Below are 19,131 nucleotides of genomic sequence, written 5' to 3'. Positions count from 1 at the left end.
CCACACCCACAATTTAAACCGGTCTGGCTGTGGGTGCCAAACTCTCCCTTCTAACTGACTCAATAGGTCTGGTCTGTTCGGTAGACGACAAGGTGGCCCTATTAACACCGAAAGAAGCTGAAACCACAGCCTTGAAGGCCATTGAGGAGCCACTAACAGCAGACGGTGCCCGCAATTGCGCACGACACGGGGTCTTCCAAATCAGTGGTAACGGGGGAAAAGCATATAGAATCACATCCGGCCAGTCGTGGGCTAACGCGTCCAGACCCAGAGATCCTGGTTCGTCCATCAGGGAAAACCAACAAGGACAGTGAGCCGTGTGACTGTCTGCAAACACATCCACCGCAGCGGTCCCATATGTTCTCCATATCATCTGCACAACGTCTGAATGTAGACTCCAATCTCCCTGTGACACCCTGCCACGAGAGAGAGCATCTGCAGCATGTCGTCCTGATAAGTATGCTGCCCGGATCGAAAGCAGATTGGTCTGTGCCCAAATGAGTAGATTGTGAGCTACCCGAAGCGCACTCTGTGACCCTGATGATTGATATAAAAAACGGCCACTCTGTGTTATGTAAGGAACACCACTGTCAGTTCCAAAACGTGCGCTGTGTGCAGAGTCCCTCTCCAGGTGCCATTCACTCCTCTCCTGGGCCATACTCCCATCATCCTTTTGGATGAGCCAGGGCTGGAATGGCCTGAGCCACAATAACCCGAGTGGTACTACTGCTGTTGCTGCAGTGAGCTTCCCCAAAAGTCTCAAGAGAGCCACATAACGTTGAGTGTGACTCACCCAAAGCCACTTCATAACTCTCAGAATTGACCCTATTCTCTCTGAAGTTGGACAAGCCGACATTGTGACAGAGTTTAGAGCAAGGCCTATGAAACTGGTTGACTGTGTTGGAACAAGCTTGCATTTGTCCCAGTTCACAATGATCCCCAAAGCTGTGACGTGTTCCAGCAGGTGACAAGCTTGATCCATTACTTGCTGGGGTGATGCTGCACAGACAAACCAGACGTCCAGGTATGGTAACACCCTCATGCCAGTCTGGAGTGGTTCCAATGCTGCCTGAACGAACTTTGAAAAAACTCTTGGTGCCAAAGCCAGGCCAAACTGAAGAACCTTGAACTGAAATATTTGACCCCCTATGGCAAATTGAAGGAACTGCCTGTGATCTGGTGCAATCGGAATATGAAAATAGGCATCCTTTAAGTCTATTGTCACAAACCAATCTTGCGGCATGATGGCCTGCAACACATCTGTTGTGCATAACATTCTGAACGGCCGAAACTTGAGAAAACGATTTAAGTTTCTTATATCCAAGATAGGGCGAAACCCGCCGTCTTTCTTTGTGACCAGAAAAAAAAAATCCCCCGGGATGAATTTGGGGATCGATGTGTTCTATGGGTCCTTTGCGCATCAACACCTGAACTTTGTGTGCAAATGCCTGTGCCTGACGTGGATCGTGAACTATTGTCTGTCTCATACCAGTGTGAACAAAACTGTATACGGTACCCTCTTGAAAGGGTAGTCAAGAGCCACTGATTTGTTATTGATCTCCAATGATTCAGTTGACTTTCCGTGAAACAGCCCACTGTTGACGTGCGTCATCGCTCCCGTAAACGCTTTTCTGTAGAGGTGGGGGGGGGGGGGGGGGACTGGGGACCTGGGGGTCGGATGTGAGACTGATGTCCACGATGTTGAGTCTCACCACGCCTGGGAGGTGGAGGGGGTGGTGGAAGTGTTGAGAAGATCTATTAGACCAACATTGTGAAAACAATTACCAGAGGCTGCTAGAGGAGGTCTGGGTCCTGAGGCAGTCCTCACATGACGGGAGCAAGTTTCAGAGACTTTTCAGGTCCAAGGCTTCCTGTGCAGCTGGTCCAAAAATTAGACCAGGAACCAACGGCAATCTCCGCAAATTCTTCCTACATACCTCCGGCAAGGAGGACTGGGCCAACCAAACTTGCCGTCGAGCTTGTACAAGAGTACCTAAAGCTGTTCCACAGTGATTGGCAATAACACCCATGGTCTGCAATGTAAGTTCAGATAGGTCTGCCACTAATGGGTCAGATGAAGTTTCTCTCAGAGAGGAGTGTAGAGCCACAAGCATGTGTGCCAAAGAATTAGAAACACGGCCAAGGCTCGCTGTAGCATTGGATGCACGAGACAGTAACTCATCAGTGCGCCTACACTCAACATTGGGGCAGCGTACATTCTCACGAAGCACCTCATCGGGGGATACAGTAAGCGCTGCCACACTAGATTCTATAGGTGGCATGCTACCAAGTCCTACAGTCTCTGGGTCTTGCATTACAGCCAGTGTGTGGGCTAACTGATCTGGACGTGTAGCCTTCATTGAATTTTGTAATTCAGACACCAGTACATATCTAAAGTCATTGCACTGAAGCATTGTAATTGACATAAAAATATTCTCAGAGCCCACTGCTGGTTGAGGGGGATCTAGATTGATGCATGCAAGCATAGCTTTTAACGTTCCTTCCAGGGATGTAACAACTGAAGATGACCCACCTGACTTCTCAGACATGATCTCACTGCCAGAGTGCTGTGATGGATCTGCAGGCAGGTTTTCCTCAGCACCCGAAGTAACACCTAGAATGGTTTCAAAAAGTGAGTCAGTGGCAGCCACTGACATCACATCCAAATCCTGTCCTGTATGCATCATTGGTGAGGATGTCATACATAATTCAGGCTGAACTCTCTCTCGTACATTTGCTTTAGGCTGAGCTTTAGCCAGAAGTGGCGATAACAGCTCTACTGCAGAAGACAGCTGATCAACTTTACGTGCTAAATCAGAAGATTTAGTTTTCTTAGTCTTTTTTTCACTTTGAGATGTTTGTTTGTGCTTACGATCAGCTGTGGTGATATTGGATGAAAGTAACAAACTATCCGAAGCAGATTCCAGATCTGCCAGACGAGCATGACCCACGACGAGCGGCATAATGGAGCATTCCGGGCACGGGTCAGTCAGTGCCTCTCTAAGATGATCCATACCAAGACAAGCAGGACATTGGCAATGTCCATCCATGAAATCCATTGCATTAGGGCACGTAGAACATTGAAGTGGATCCATGTTCGATACTCGCCCTAAAGTCCATAATCCGGCACACGTTAATGATTCACGCCACGATCAGGTGCGTATACGCTCTCAGCCGAGGCAACCACGGCTTCCGAGTGTATGTCGTCACAGAGGCATTCAAACTTGCTGGCATCCAGCAGAATGAAGCCTCTTGCATGATGCAATCCGTATCTCACGATCGCTGTGCACCGCGAGATGCGTGTAAACCCAACAATCTGTATACTGAAGCGATGTAATCAAGACGAAACAGCTCGCAAGATATCCTGAAAATCTTTTCAGCAGCAAGCTGCACAAAATATCGTCACGATACGTTCGATTCAACAAGCGAGAATGAGAAAGAGGTTGAAATGACATGCTTAGGGGTTATTATAGTTCAAGGCACGTCACGAGGTGACAACTTTGTCATTCGATTCTCGGTCAAGCGTGAGTACGAGTCTTCTGCCCCCAGCTTGCGTTTCTATGCAGTGCTTCGGCAGCGAGCTAAACAAAGCCCACAGTAAAGGTCGTAGTCAGTTTGTTTTGAATTCTCTTTACTGTAGACAAACTTGTGAAACTGTAACAAAGTAACAAAAATAATGTAAAGAAATGTATCTAACAGAAGCACTGTTACTCTACACAGCACTATACTTAATAACACTGCGTAAAACACTCTCAAGTGCTTAAACCATATATAAAACATAAACATATGTTACTATAATTAAGCGAATACAATTATCAAGATTTTAACCTTTGAATGGTATTTCTAACATGGCATATGTAAATAGTTCTCAAAAATATACAACCAAGCAAAATACCTAATCATATCGATGTATAACTATATAAATAATTATTCAAACTTACAGATTTTTGCGTTCTCAAGGGCAAAACATGTAGAAAAGACGTGGATGCACATTCATACTCTGCACCATGCGCTCTGAAAATCCTAAAATGGCTGATGTATCACTAAGAATATTAGAGTTTCTCGGAGTGGCCACTAGGTGTCAGTATTCAACAACAAACTATAACATAAGGCCAGTATAACAAGGAGTTTTCCACTAGTGCTTTCAGCACTGCCTCTGGAGCGAAAGGAAATAGAACCGACTGCATTAAACACAGGCTAACATTGCATAACATCAATTATACAAAGCTGTTACAGAAGCATGTATAATTACAAACTAAATTTACTGTTCCACACCTGCTTAATACTCAGTTTGCAGTGCGTGTTGAGCATTCAGTCGATGCGTTCCGAGCGGTGTGTGCATGCAGCATCGCAGCGATTATTTCCGCACCTAGTCTATTTTTGCTGTGCGGCACAAGCTGAATTAAAGTGACAGGGCATTGCTCACATTAAAAATGTACATGGATTGATACGAAAGTAGTTATAGCTATAGGGGTAAAACAAGGAAAAGTACCCTACACTTTTAGATAATGTAACCGATGGCACTCGTGGAGTTAGAAAACAAAGTTATTTTTATAACCAGCAGGATTATTTGTAATGCAATCATTTAAATTTTTAAAAAAAAGGCACAAGATGGCTGTTTCTAATTTAAAATTGCGAGAGCCTACCTTTAAACTTAAGAAAAGTAGACTGTAGGCTGTTTACATGTTTTGCCACTTGCCTGAGCATCTTAATATATAAACTTTATATATAAATCAGTAAATAAGTTAAAATGCATTTAGTAATATTGCGCTTAAACGTGAATATTTCTAAGGTAGTATTACTGTGTGAAAAGATAATCACTATGGTGAGAAAAATTGTTACAACGTTCGAGTTCGAAATCAAAATAATGGTGGTAAACAGCCGCAGATCATAACTGAGCACTAAATAAAGCACACCGAGCCCGTGCTGCTTCTGCACCGCATACGAACCGCACTGCAAACGGATCATCGCTTGATTTCATTCACTCCTTGCTGATATACAGCACTCAACTGCCATGCACTGGATTTGAGAATCTGCAAAGACATCGACGATTTTGGAGTTGATAACGAGAGTCGATTCCAGTTCTGGAGTCGACTCCGACTCCATTCAGAGTCGAGGAGAGCCCCATCCCTAAATTCCAGTGAAATTTCAATATTCCTGATACCAGTTTCAATACCACAGTTGTTGAACACAGTGGTTTATATAAAATATATTAACATAAATATTAAGACATTAAATTAAAACAATAGTGTGTGCATAGCCTTCAAGTATTTCTCATTTTGGAAAATATTTTTGTGAACATTAATTGACACTAATTAATAAATATGAAGTAGGTAAATGATGTTTGACTTTTTATAATTTTCAGTAAAATCAAATGTTCAAGAAGACTTTCAAAAATCAAGTTTTGACATCTGGTATTTCAACATTTTAGTTTTTTTCTGTATATTTACATAAAATTTGCAATACTGTTCAAAAATGTGGGTCGGTAAGAATTTTTTATATTTTTGAAAGAAGTCTCTTATACTCACCAAGGCTGCATTTATTATATCAAAAATATATTAAAAAGTGTTATTGTGAAATTTAATTTGATTACATTAGTGTAATATTACTTTATATTATTTTTTGTGAAAATAATATTTATATTTAAAAATGTAATTTATTCTTGTGATGCCAAGCTTACTCCAGTCTTCAGTGTCACATGATCCTTCAGAAATTTTTGTCATTTCTAATATGCTGATTTGCTGATCAAGAAATCAACTTATCAGTGTTGAAAACATTTGTTCAACTTAATAATTTTAGGTTTCTTTTATAAGTTGAGTTTATAAAAATATTGAACATTTTTACATTTACTTTTGATCAGTTCAATGCATCCTTACTGAATAAAAGTATTACCCCCCCCCCCCCCCCCCCCAAAAAAAAAAAGTATTACCACAGCTTTGATTTGTAACTGACTTTGTTTGCATTAATACATCACAAATATTAGCAAATTGGGATACCAGAAAAACTGGTGTCATAACACACACTCACAAAGTATTGGAAATTTTGTCATGCCTAACAATGCATACATAATTTGTAGGGTTTTATGAGATTCCATTACTGGAGTTACTTTGATACTGTGGTGAAATTTCTTAATTATGATGCCTCTATTTTAATTGAAATTCACTTATAACTTCTATTTAGGAGATGGATGCCATTGAAGCAGAGGTAAAAACAATGGAGATGAATATAACTAAGATCAGAACAATCCTTTCAACTACTGACACAGAGAACATTTCTCCTGAGGAACATCTCGAGAACATACAGGTACTGCACATCATGTCTCACTAAACCTGTGTACTGTAAACTTTTACAGTACCTCTCTCTCCTATCCTCTGTAACAGGTCATTCTGGATAATGTCCAGTCCATGAAGAGGACCATTGATGAGATTGAGAGCTGCAGGCCAGACCTGGGGCTTCCTGCTGGGGCAGAGCAAACTCTCACAGCCTTCCATCGGGCTCAAGAGCTCCTGCAGCCCATCCAGGAGCTACGACAGCTCAGTGTGGAGCGGAGCACAGCATTGAGGGTCTGTCGCTATAATAGTTTGCTTGTGTTTACCAAGAGTCAGTGGTCTCCTGTTTACTGAGCTGCAGTGCGTTTTAACTTTAGTTCATGAAAAGCAGATTTCAGTAGTTAGGGTATTTTACAAATACCTTGTTTTTCACACAACATTAAAATGTTAAACCTTTACAACTTAAATATTTGCCAAGGAAGATGAAGTATATATATTTTTTTAAAGGCGCAGAGTCATTTTTGTTCATGTTGAGCTGGCAAATGTAGCAGTCACCTCTCAACTACAGGAGTGTGTTCATTGATAGTGATTTGCTACATATACATAGAACTTCCACAACCTTTCTATTTCTAAGGTGTGAATGGCTTTTTTATAAGTTAAAATATTTCTTGTAGTCTTTATATTAATATGAGACCATACAAACTTCATAAACAATAATTATACAAGACTTTGAATTTTTTATATTAAATATGTTATGTCACATTGCATGGCAGTGCTTGAAATGGCAATATTAGATAACTTTCACATTATAGTTGTCATAAGAAAAAAAATATCCAGTTTCAGTGTGGGCTTCTCTTTAATAAACAAACAAATATCAAGCTTTGAAACAATCTTGATTAATGTGATGATGTTCTAACACATCCATTTACAACATTTCCAGCATCAAATAGAGATTTATAAAGCAATATTTCAAATGACTTTTGGTCTAGTTAGTTCTAGTTAGAAAAGTTCTAGTTAGTTAATCTCATGAAAGTGCAGTAAATTTGTAGTGTTTTTAGTGATCGTGACCGGTGTGTGACCTCTCCTCTTCGCTTTCATGTCTGTGGGAATGCGAGGAGGAGAAAATCCCTGCATTTAAAGCCAACTCACAAAACGGATGTGTGGGAACCTTGAATTCTCTGATTGGTCTTAAAAATGAAAGTGCTTTAAAACTTCAATATGGTGCGGTAGTAAATCATTACAGGCACAGCTTTATTGGCAAAGGCAGTATTATCTAGTTAAGACACTCTCTTGGCTTTTCTCATGATCTCTATCATGTGACCTTGTAACAGTGACTTTGGTTTGCCCACATTTTACAACTTGATGAAACTAAGTATTTTGCTGGTTTTCTTTTCAGGCCTCTATTGGACAACCAGCTGAAATGATCCTCCCTTCAGACCAAATCACAGAATTCACGATGCCACATCTTTACACTGGAGATGTGAGGGTAAGTCCATCAACTCAATTAAAAATAAACCTCAAAATCATGTCCACTCTTAACTCAGAAGAAATCTAAGATGAGGGTGAGTCAGTTTTAGGACTAAATAAGACTAAATTAGCTCATTAGTTCTGTCACTATAAAAACCTACAGTAAAGAATAATATGTTGTTGCATAACCCTGGTGAAGCAGGTCTCCATGGAAGGCCCTTACACTGAGGAGGAAGATGAAGACAATCAGTCTTCTTCCTCAGGAACTCTCACATGCAGTATTCCAGAGGTAAAACCCTCAAAAAATTGATCTCCCAGGCTCCGCCAAACCCTGAAAAGGGAACATTTCTGAGCTCTGGACCTCTTTGCTATGGCTGTTCATTTTCATGTTTAATTTTTGATTTATAAAAATTCTGAAACTAAGCTATTAATACAAATCTGATTAAATGTCTAAATAAGTATATATATTTATTTATTTATTTATTTATTTTATTATTATTATTTTTTGATAATGCTAAGAGTTTTTTTTCTCTATAATTTCACAGGAATTGGTCGTGGATGCTTTTGCTAGTCTCAGAATTTTTGTTGTTCGTTTATAATTCAGTCAGCTTTGCAAATAAGTTCTTTTGCTTTTCTTTTGCAGAATGCTGAATATAACTCCATCTCTTCTTTCAGTAACAGCTGCTTTCTTCATTTGTCTTTAGGGAGTCTATTCTTCTAATACACTGGGCCGTCATCTCAAATAATTTCTAATCATTTCACCATCTCTATGCATTTTTCCTTTTTCTGTACCAGGACCCAGGTGAGACCATAGAGGAGGAAGATACTAAGTCAGGCGCTGCCTCTGCTGTAACAGAGTGTGTCACTAAGGTAAAGACTGACTCCAGCAGAATTATTTGTCTTTTTCTCTTTAATAACAGGCAATATGATTCATTATCATTATTCCTCACATTCCTCATTGTGAAATAGATAGTTCCGACTGTTTGGATGAGCCCTGCTCAAACACAGTGTAAAATGCCAATAAACACACACGTAGCTGTATATTCTGTATTAATATGCAAATGTGCTACGGTTCTTCTGTTAGAATAATGAACTTCATTCGAAAGATTGGAGTCAGTTAGACTTTTTATGTTTTTGAAAGAAATGCTCACCAAGACTGCAATTTATTTGAACAAAAATACAGTAAAACAGGAATATTATTACAATTTAAAAAGTTTTCTATTTTCTATATTTTGACATGTAATTAATTTATGTGATGGCAAAGCTGAATTTTCACATGATCATCTAGAAATTATTCTGATTGGCTGATTTGGTGCTTAAGAAACATTTCTTATTATTAGCAATGTTGAATTTTTTATGTTTAATGTGGCTTAATATTTTTGTGAAAACTTTAATACATTTTTTCAGGATTTTTTTTATTTAATAGAACATTCAAAAGAACAGCATTTATTTGAAATACAAATCTTTTTTAACATTAATAAATGTCTCTGCTGTCACTTTTGATCAATTTAATGTGTGCTTGCTGAGTAAAAGTATTAAATCCTTTAAAAAAAAAAAACCGACTCAACTTTTGAACAGTAGTGTATATTACTTGGCTGAATAATTATTTTGTTATTTACTATGGCTAAGGTGGTTTTAGATACATAAATCCTTTAACCATGGTGAAGTCACTACACAGCTGCTAGTGGCTTACTGCTTTTTTTTCCGTCTTTAGGAATTGTCTCTTGAAGTTGATTTTCCTGCAATCGAGCATGTAATTCAGGACGCTGACACAGGAAGTTGTTTACTGGAGCCTTCAGACTTCTCTGAAATGCCTGGCGTAATCAGCAGACCAGTTACTGAAGAGACAAGTTCCCTACCTACACTAACATCCCAACATTTGAAAGAATTTACAAATGATAGTTGTCTGAAGCCTCACAGTGCAAATATAGCTGAGGAAAAGCAAAACGAGTGCACCAAAACCAAGTTGACTGAAGCAGTTCCAGCAAAGCCAGGAATATGCTCAGAAATCACCATGTTAAAAGCAAGCGATTCCAATGAATTGACTGAAAACTCTGAATCTGTAGATCAGAATGAAGTATCTGTAAACACAGAAACGATTACAAGTGATCAAGTGAAAACAACAAGTCCAAAGCCACATGACACACAGGCAATAAATGTTACTGATGGTGATCAGACCCAGACAGAGACTAAACCCATCGATGCCACAGCTTCACTTATGCTCTCCTCCCAGCATACAGAATGTGTGCCACAGGACGATACAACACTGGTAATTCTATGTGAAATCTAGGTGGAAACTGACATGTATTTTTTTGTATGACTAAATACTGCCCTTCCAACTCTTTAGGAAATACAGAGAGATGTTATTGAGGCCATGGTTCACCAGAGCAGCAGCCAGTCTCAGGACCACACAATTCAGCACACAGCAACTATCAGTGATCAGTCACAGTCTGAAGGAGGAGCTGAAGATCAACAGAGTTTGGTCCAGCTTCTCACCTCATGCCAGGATATCAGTTCTTTAGAGGTCAGTTTCAGCCCTGCAAACATGCATACTAAAACCAAAGAACTACCCTGAGAGTGAACAAGTGTCTGTGTACATTTTCTGACATGTCTGCATCACCTTAAGGTCTAACAAGAATTCTAGATCTGTTTTTAACATTTACACTACTGTTTGAAAGTGACGAATTTTTAAACTTTTGAATTGGCTGAAATTAAATAAAAAAAAAATTAAATTTTGAAGGCTGAATTTGTTTATTTAAAAAAAAAATATTACATTTTAAATGACTTATTTTAATGTATATTAAAATTAGGGCTTGCGTCGAGTGATCGACTACTTCAACCACTAGTCAGCGCTGTCAGAAACAATCGACTACTCGAGCATGCATTAACCATAATGCATGCACAGAGTTTGCAAGTAGGCCTACGACGTGAATTTTAGGATTACAATATTGCATGTAGCTGTTACTTTCTATGACTTTATCTATGTTGCATGTAAAATTTAAATATGTAATATAATTAGGGGTGTGCCCGAAGCTGAATACCTTATTTGGAATGGCATGGGATAATGGCTTCAAAATCGGATAACGGGTAAGGAATAATTCTGCCTGAATATTCGGCTGAGGCTGGTACAGTCTGATGTTTGCTAGATAACAGGTGAGCCAGGGGATCAGTGCAATATTATACACAGACCTCTAAAGTCACTCAATAATGAGTGTGTGAAGTGAATGAATGTAAACTTTATGAATGAAAAGAGCGCAAATTAAACACCACATTGCTGTTAAAAATCAGAAATCAGAGCTTGGCAAGAGTAATATAATAATACATCATACAAGTTCTATTAATTGTGTATATTTAAAAGGCAATGATTTAAACCTTAGGCTAAACTATGATACACGAATGAAAGGAATAAGCACAGCACACTCACCAATCAAACAGCCGCATTGCGCACATGCCTCTCAAAAACCAAACCAGCTCTCTCTAAAGAATAGGCTAATAATAAACTTAGAAACAGATACATTTTCTACTAGGCCTACATGTTTGTTTGCTTTTATCTTTTGCTGGTTTATGTGGCACAGGCATATTTATTTTATGAAGTTCAAAAAAAGACTCGCTTAAAGAGTTCTGCGTAATGAATGTGTGCATTGAATTAATTCAGTCGTGTTAAAATGATCACTAAGTGTTTGTCATGACATCTTGTATCATGCTTGTATGATACATTTATTTTTAGAAATTAATTATTTTAGTTTAACATGGCATATTTGTTCAGTGATAACTACGAAAAAAGTTATAACGGTCTTATCAAGTAACTGTATGAAGTTCCACCTGGTTTTATCCGAATACAGATACAAATAATGTTACATGAAAATTTAAATACGTAAATTGTCAGAACTTTATAATTATGACATTACATATGTAATTGTTGCATTAGGCTATGAATTAATAATCGTTTATTGATAAGAACTATTTCACGTCTTTTCATTTACAGTAGCATGAACCATGAGTAGTCGAGTAACTCGAGTATTTTTTTTTTAATAAGAAATCCACTAGCAGAAATCAGTAGTCATGCAACCCCTAATTAAAATGTACTTAATTTCTGTGATGGCAAAGCTAAATTTTCAGCAGTCTTTACTCCAGTCTTCAGTGTTACATGATCCTTGAGAAATCTTTCCATTATGCTGATTTGGTGCTTGAGAAATTTGTTATTATTGTCAGTGTAGTATTTATTTGAAACAATTTTTTGTGAAATTATAAATATCTATACTGTCACTTTTGAGCAACAAAATCATGCTTTCTGAATAAAAGCATTAATTTCTTTAAAAAAAAAATCTTAATGGCCTAAACTTTTGAATGGTAGTAAAAATACAAGGTTATATTCATATCTTTAAAAAATTACAAGTTGATGACAGAATACATTTCACAGGACTGATTCTGCCTTTCTGCATCTTTTTATTTCCTGTCTGCACAGATGAGACCGCATCTGTTAGAGATTCCGGTGTCTGCATTGAATGCCAGTGAATCACAGATGGAAGACTCGACTAAACTCCTCAAGGACCTTTCAAGCATCAAGGTATTTCACTTCCGAAGTCTACAGAATAAAACAAAACTTTTAGGGGAAAAAAGCCTAACCCTCCTCAATCTATAAATGACATTAGTAGCATCCTAAATGGAGTTGGAGTTTAATCCACAGCATGAGTTTTTAAGATTTATTTAATATTTTCAAAATAAATTAATATTGCTTTTAGCTTCTCTGGTTACCTTTTGTCACTATAATAAGTGACCATGCAACAATGTTATACTGTTTTTGGATAATTTCTGTAAAATTATGTTTTAAAACTTTCCAAATACACAAACACACTACTAGAAAAGTGTGTGAAGATGTCTGATAAAAGGGTAGACAGCTGTTACGGGGCGAACATATGGTCACAAAAAGGCAAGGGTCAAACAATGGCAAACAGGTATAACACTGGCAAGACAAAGAGTAATCCTAGGGCTAGCGAGGTCTACGATCGGCGAACAATATCCAGAGGGCTTGACATGAGGGGTGGTCCAAATAACAAGAGCAATAGTCCAGGCGAGATGTAAACCGAGTCCGAAACAGCAGGCAGAAGATAAAGAAACAAATGACTCGGGCAATAAACTAGACTTAGACAAGGAAAACACTGAAGGGCTCCGTAATGTAGCTATCACTGGGAGAGAGATATACGCTAGACCAGTTGTTCTCAAAGTGTGGTACGCGTTCCACTAGTGGTACGTGAGCTTCCTCTAGTGGTACGCAGAGGAATCTCTGAATTAAATAAAAATTAGGCCGTGGCCACCAAAGCGTTTTTTTTTTTTTTTTTTTTTTTTTTTTTTTCCCCGAGGTTAGCGTATTTTTTCATTTGTTTTAAATGGGACCGTCTTTTTCATGCTGAGCACTTTTTTTCTCCGCTCCGAGAGTTGACGAATGTTCATCTTTAGGTAAAACTAAGCGCTCATCACTGTCACTTTTTAGTCTGCTAACCAATCATAGTGGAGGAGGGGCGGGACCTATATCGTCACACCCTACTTGTACTATGACTGAACAACAATGGAGAAGTTAATATTGATTGACTCCGAGTATTTATGTCTTTACCACATGGAATTGCCGGAGACGAAGTACCATAATATTATGAAAAATAATGCTTGGAGAAACATTTCATTCGCGATGCGTCTGCCATATTACTTAAGCGGATATTCCATATCATAGCAACCACATCGTCCCAGCTGAAAAAAACAAAAATACGCTCACACCTGGGCGTTTTCAGCTGGCATTGGTGGACACGTGGCATGATTGTAGTTAATTGCAGCTACACACACAGCCTGTTTTTTTTTTTTTTTTTTAGGTACTTTTTTATTTAAAAGTTAAAAAAACTGTACTCTACTTAAAGATCAAATGAAAATGTATTGTAGCTACTTAAAAGTTAATAAAACTAAGCTACTGTACTATACATTTTCATTTAATCTTTAAGTACAGTTTTTTTACATTGAAGTACAGTTTTTATTCAACTTTTAGGTAAAATATATTTTAATTTAATAATTAAGTGTTTTATTTACCTGGAAGTAGGCACGGTGCAGTGTTAATGTTCAAACTGTGTATTTACAATGTTTTAATTGGCTGACAATAATAAATATCCTTATTCGAAATAAAACTGACTCATATTTTTTTTACTGTGCATAGTGCTATACTGTATTTTAACGTTGGTCTTAATGGTGGTACTTGGAAAGCCAAATATTTTCTAAGGTGGTACTTGGTGTGAAAAGTTTGAGAACCACTGCGCTAGACAATACGTGGCAATCTGAATGAGGAAGTCCATGGCTTAAGTAGCATGTCTGAAGGGAATCAGCTCTGTAATCAGTGCATTCAGCTGCGTGTGTGTCATCAGTGCAATGGATGATGGGAACTGTAGTGAAGTGTAGTGTAGTGGGTGAAGTGCGACAGTAAACCGGATTCGTGACAGAGAACATGGCAGTGACAGGGTTAACGGGATAAACATGTAGTGCATTTACAGTTTCTGGGCTCACAACTGGACCAATGGGCCAGATAACTGTTCTCTTGTTAGGAACTGGACAGACAGGTGGTTCAACATTAGACTCATTAGGGGAAATTGGACAGACAGACAATTCAAAAACTGATTCATAGGTTGATCCTGGACCGACTGACAGTTCATGACTCAGTTCATGAACAGATTGACAGAAACGTGCAAGACAGAGTTCAAAATCAGTATCTAGACAGACAGATCACAATCGGCCTCCATAACTGTGACAGGACAGGTCGAGGATTCACAGACTGCCTCCTTAGCTGTGACGGGACAGGACGAGAGCTCACAGACGGCCTCCTTAGCCGTGACAGGACAGGGCGAGAGCTCACAGACGGCCTCCTTAGCCGTGATAGGACAGGCGGGAAGTTAACTGACAGTCTCCCTGACTGTGAATTGGGAGTTTATAATTGAGTACCACTGACACCTCTCAAGGTTCTGCAGCAGATGCCGCCACCTCTGGAGGTTCTACAGTAGTCTCATAGGGAACCAGAGAGAGTCCTTTCCTGGGCACCACCACTGTGCAAGAATCTGAAGCAGGCATCAACGCCTCTGGAGACACAGCAGCAAGCGACACTACCCCAAGAGGTTCTGCAGCATCAGCCACCACCTCTGGAGACATCACAGTGGACGCCGCCACCTCGAGGCGTTCTGTGGTGGTGTACGCGGCCCAAATGCAACACAAAGCGATCCCCATCATGGGAAGCGCTGCAGACAAAATTAGTTCAGGGACAGAAGTTAGTCTGAGCTGGTTTGGAGCTACCAACAGTGCACCAGCGGTGGATCCTCCACACTGGATGCCAACCTCTGACGCTTGATGACAGTTTCCCTTGATGGGACAGTGGAGGGTTGCAGTACAACAACCGCAACAGGACGTGGCTCTGGGGTGGTAGACATGAAGTGAAGCGGTTCTAGAAGGCCGGAACGAGACATGGAGAGGCTCTGGTAGATCAAACGAGACATGGCGTGTCACTGGCGAGACAGTATCTCACAGAAGTGAGTACACCCCTCACATTTTTGTAAATATTTTAATTATATCTTTTCATGTGACAACACTGAAGAAATGACACTTTGCTACAATGTAAATTAATGAGTGTACAGCTTGTATAACAGTGTAAATTTTCTGTCCCCTCAAAATAACTCAACACACAGCCATTAATGTCTAAACTGCTGGCCACAAAAGTGAGTACACCCCTAAGTGAAAATGTCCAAATTGGGCCCAATTAGCCATTTTCTCTCCCTGGTGTCATGTGACTTGTTAGTGTTACAAGGTCTCAGTGTGAATGGGGAGCAGGTGTGTTAAATTTGGTGTTATCGCTTTCACTCTCTCATACTGGTCACTGGAAGTTCAATATAGCACCTCATGGCAAAGAACTTTCTGAGGATCTGAAAAAAATTATGTTGCTCTACATAAAGATGGCGTAGGCTATAAGAAGATTGCTAAGACCCTGAAACTGAGCTGCAACACGGTGGCCAAGACCATACAGCGGTTTAACAGGACAGGTTCCACTCAGAACAGGTCTCGCCATGGTCGACCAAAGAAGTTGAGTGCACGTGCTCAGCGTCATATCCAGATGTTGTGTTTGGGAAATAGACGTATGAGTGCTGCCAGCATTGCTGCAGAGGTTGAAGGGGTGGGGGTCAGCCTATCAGTGCTCAGACCATACACTGCACACTGCATCAAATTGGTCTGCATAGCTGTCATCCCATAAGGAAGCCTCTTCTAAAGATGATGCACAAGAAAGCCCGCAAACAGTTTGCTGAAGACAAGGATTACTGGAACCATGTCCTGTGGTCTGATGAGACCAAGATAAACTTATTTGGTTCAGATGGTGTCAAGCGTGTGTGGCGGCAACCAGGTGAGGAGTACAAAGACAAGTGTGTCTTGCCTGCAGTCAAGCATGGTGGTGGGAGTGTCATGGTCTGTGGCTGCATGAGTGCTGCCTTCACTGGGGAGCTACAGTTCATTGAGGGAACCATGAATGCCAACATGTACTGTGACATACTGAAGCCGAGACTGGGCCGCAGGGCAGTATTCCAACATAACAACCCCAAACACACCTCCAAGGCGACCACTGCCTTGCTAAAGAAGCTGAGGGTAAAGGTGATGATCTGGCCAAGCATATCTCCAGACCTAAACCCTATTGAGCATCTCTGGGGCATCCTCAAACGGAAGTTGGAGGAGTGCAAGATCTCTAACATCCACCAGCTCCGTGATGTCGTCATGGAGGAGTGGAAGAGGACTCCAGTGGCAACCTGTGAAGCTCTGGTGAACTCAATGCCCAAGAGTGTTAAGGCAGTGCTGGAAAATAATGGTGGCCACACAAAATATTGACACTTTGGGCCCAATTTGGACATTTACACTTAGGGGTGTACTCCCTTTATTGGCCAGCGGTCTAGACATTAATGGCTGTGTGTTGAGTTATTTTGAGGGGACAGCAAATTTACTGTTATACAAGCTGTACACTCACTATTTTACATTGTAGCATAGTGTCATTTCTTCAGTGTTGTCACATGAAAATATATAATAAAATATTTACAAAAATGTGAGGGGTGTACTCACTTTTGTGAGATACTGTACCTATATAGCAACAAATTATACAGCAACAAAACGCACCACAATAATGTAAAAACTACTCCAATAAAAATTACAATTCAGATCAAATATAAAATTAACTGAGGCGCAATGGAACGACAAATGCTGATCACGATAAGTCCAGCGTGGTAACGGCAATCAAGTACAGCTGTTACACAGTATATACTGCAAACCAATCTTAGCACTAACAATAAATAACCCTCCTAATTAATTTGTCCAGTCTATTTCTGTCTGCCACCTTCTTCTGATCTAATCTTAAATTCTGATCTAATGTAAGTGTTTGCTCTTTAAGAGTCTACAAGGTGGCACATGGACTTTGGCACTTGAGCGGCGGAGATCGGCGGGACAGTATAACGTTGAGCTCCAGAGCTGTTCTGAAGCTCTTCTGAAGGGTCTGCAGGGTCTCCTGGAGCTGGTCTCTGAGCGGCTGCTGCGCAGTCAGAATGCACAGCCACAAAACTGCGGTCAGCTGCACAGTCTGCTCACAGAACACAAGGTACACAGCTGATCAACTTACTGATTATATTATTATTAAAATGATAATAATAATTTTTTGTCTGCTTAAAACACTCTAATAATGTTTTAAATTGACTGTTAACAGAAATGCTTCCAAGATTTGGGTCAGCACCTTTTAATGGTCAAGCTGCTATACCAGAAGCTGCCAGAGGGAGCACCGCAGGGCCAAGCAGAGGTGGAGCAATTAATATCAGCTCTTCTGGATCAAGCACAAGCTCATGGTGTCCAAATGCTGGACAGCTTAGAGGTATAATGAAATGAACTTAGTCAGACCTGTCTGAATTTAGTCTCTTGTATCATCAGTGTGTCAATTAACACTATAGTCATGAACCGTTCTAATTTAATAAACCAAGATTTTATAGGAGTAAATGGCATTTATAAAATGTTTTAAGAGAAATGAGCAACAAAAGCTCTCTCATCACTCTGTATGTGTGTTGTAGGAGTGGTCTCGGTACGAGGAGGTCACTGACAGACTGCGTAAGCAGTTGGATGAGATGGAGACAAACATGTCCAGTCTGGATTCAGAGAAAGAGAGAGACCTGCAGGGTCAGCTGCAGTCCTATGAGGTTTGTTTCCCCGCATCCCTGGGAACACTAATGACTGCCTTTCTTTGACCTCCTTTGAGTATAAGCCTCCTTTGATAGTTTTAGCTGTGTTTTACATTCTGTGACTCTGTATGGGAATGACAGAAACAAATTCCACTTTCTTGTCTTGTTTCACTGTTTAAATATCTAAAAATTAAGTTTCAAATTAAGCAAAATTGCGTAAGGGGTGTGTATTTTAGTGAGGTTTATGCTCAAGAAAAAAAACGGTATTATAAAGAACAATTCTTCTTCGATATAAATTAATACTAAATAAAATTAATACTTTCATTCGGCAAGAATTTAAATTGATCAAAAATGACAGTAAAACATTTAAAATATCAAATTTTTCACAAAACTATTAACTCTAGAACCACCAGAGGTCGCTGTACACCTAAAAGCATCAGCGGGTAAATTTTACCCACACACACGGCAACTGTTTTTATATGGCTAAAGAACATATTATTTCACTGTATTATGCCACTGCCTTCACAAAGAAGTGTCTAGAGTCATGAAATGATTGTCTAGTGGTCAACTATATTTTTACCCTGTTGTTTTATGTTCAAGACTTTTTAATGCAGCAGAAGCCTGCACTGACAACGAAAATTAGATGGTAGTAAATATTTGGGTGATGTAATATTATAAAACGGTGTCATTAATCAATATATTAGGATAACCCATGTTATTTAAACTACTAGAATAGCCAAAAGACAATAATGAGCAATAATAATTCACCACACTGTATAGGATGATGCTATGACAAATTCAAGCGCACAGCTTCACCTAGGCCCAATTATTAATTTGTTTAGTAATATCATTTATAATTTTAATAAGAAAACAACACCAATAAAGTTTTTTTTTTTTTTTTTGGTTTTAGCTAAATAATTTTACAATTACAATCAACAACAATGGATTGTAAATTACATAATTTTTGTAAAAGTCAATGACTGGGAGACTTGAATATTTTGTTGAAAATCTCTTATGTACATTTTTAAAAACAGCCACGGGTAAAATTTACCCCTGTTTCTTAAGCAGTGAGCACCAAATCAATGGGTTACTTGCGTAACCCCGGTTCTCTGATAGCATTAAGTGATGTCTCACTATGGGATACGCCCCTTCCGCGTATTCCTCAGAAGCCCTATTACATT

At 39.4% G+C, this 19,131-nt stretch overlaps 2 protein-coding genes across 2 annotated transcripts in view; both read left to right on the top strand.

The window, feature by feature from the left end:
* LOC306880185 (creatine kinase B-type-like) overlaps window positions 1-19,131 on the top strand; it is a 985,569-nt gene that overhangs the window by 509,580 nt on the left and 456,858 nt on the right. The gene's annotated exons all lie outside the window — the stretch shown is intronic.
* LOC306880355 (nesprin-2-like) overlaps window positions 1-19,131 on the top strand; it is a 100,603-nt gene that overhangs the window by 48,846 nt on the left and 32,626 nt on the right. The window contains exons 55-65 of the mRNA XM_079433851.1: window positions 6,181-6,303; window positions 6,381-6,563; window positions 7,666-7,755; window positions 7,936-8,025; window positions 8,532-8,606; window positions 9,451-10,005; window positions 10,084-10,260; window positions 12,202-12,303; window positions 17,179-17,382; window positions 17,488-17,649; window positions 17,843-17,968. Of these exons, the coding sequence (XP_079289977.1) occupies window positions 6,181-6,303; window positions 6,381-6,563; window positions 7,666-7,755; window positions 7,936-8,025; window positions 8,532-8,606; window positions 9,451-10,005; window positions 10,084-10,260; window positions 12,202-12,303; window positions 17,179-17,382; window positions 17,488-17,649; window positions 17,843-17,968 (1,887 nt within the window). The remainder of the gene's footprint in view (window positions 1-6,180; window positions 6,304-6,380; window positions 6,564-7,665; window positions 7,756-7,935; window positions 8,026-8,531; window positions 8,607-9,450; window positions 10,006-10,083; window positions 10,261-12,201; window positions 12,304-17,178; window positions 17,383-17,487; window positions 17,650-17,842; window positions 17,969-19,131) is intronic.

This window comes from Barbus barbus (genome assembly GCF_936440315.1).
Source record: "Barbus barbus genome assembly, chromosome: 14".
NCBI classification, from domain to species: Eukaryota; Metazoa; Chordata; class Actinopteri; order Cypriniformes; family Cyprinidae; genus Barbus; species Barbus barbus.
The sequence above is the reverse complement of the archived record's forward strand: the minus strand, read 5'-3'. Positions and strand labels throughout refer to the sequence as shown.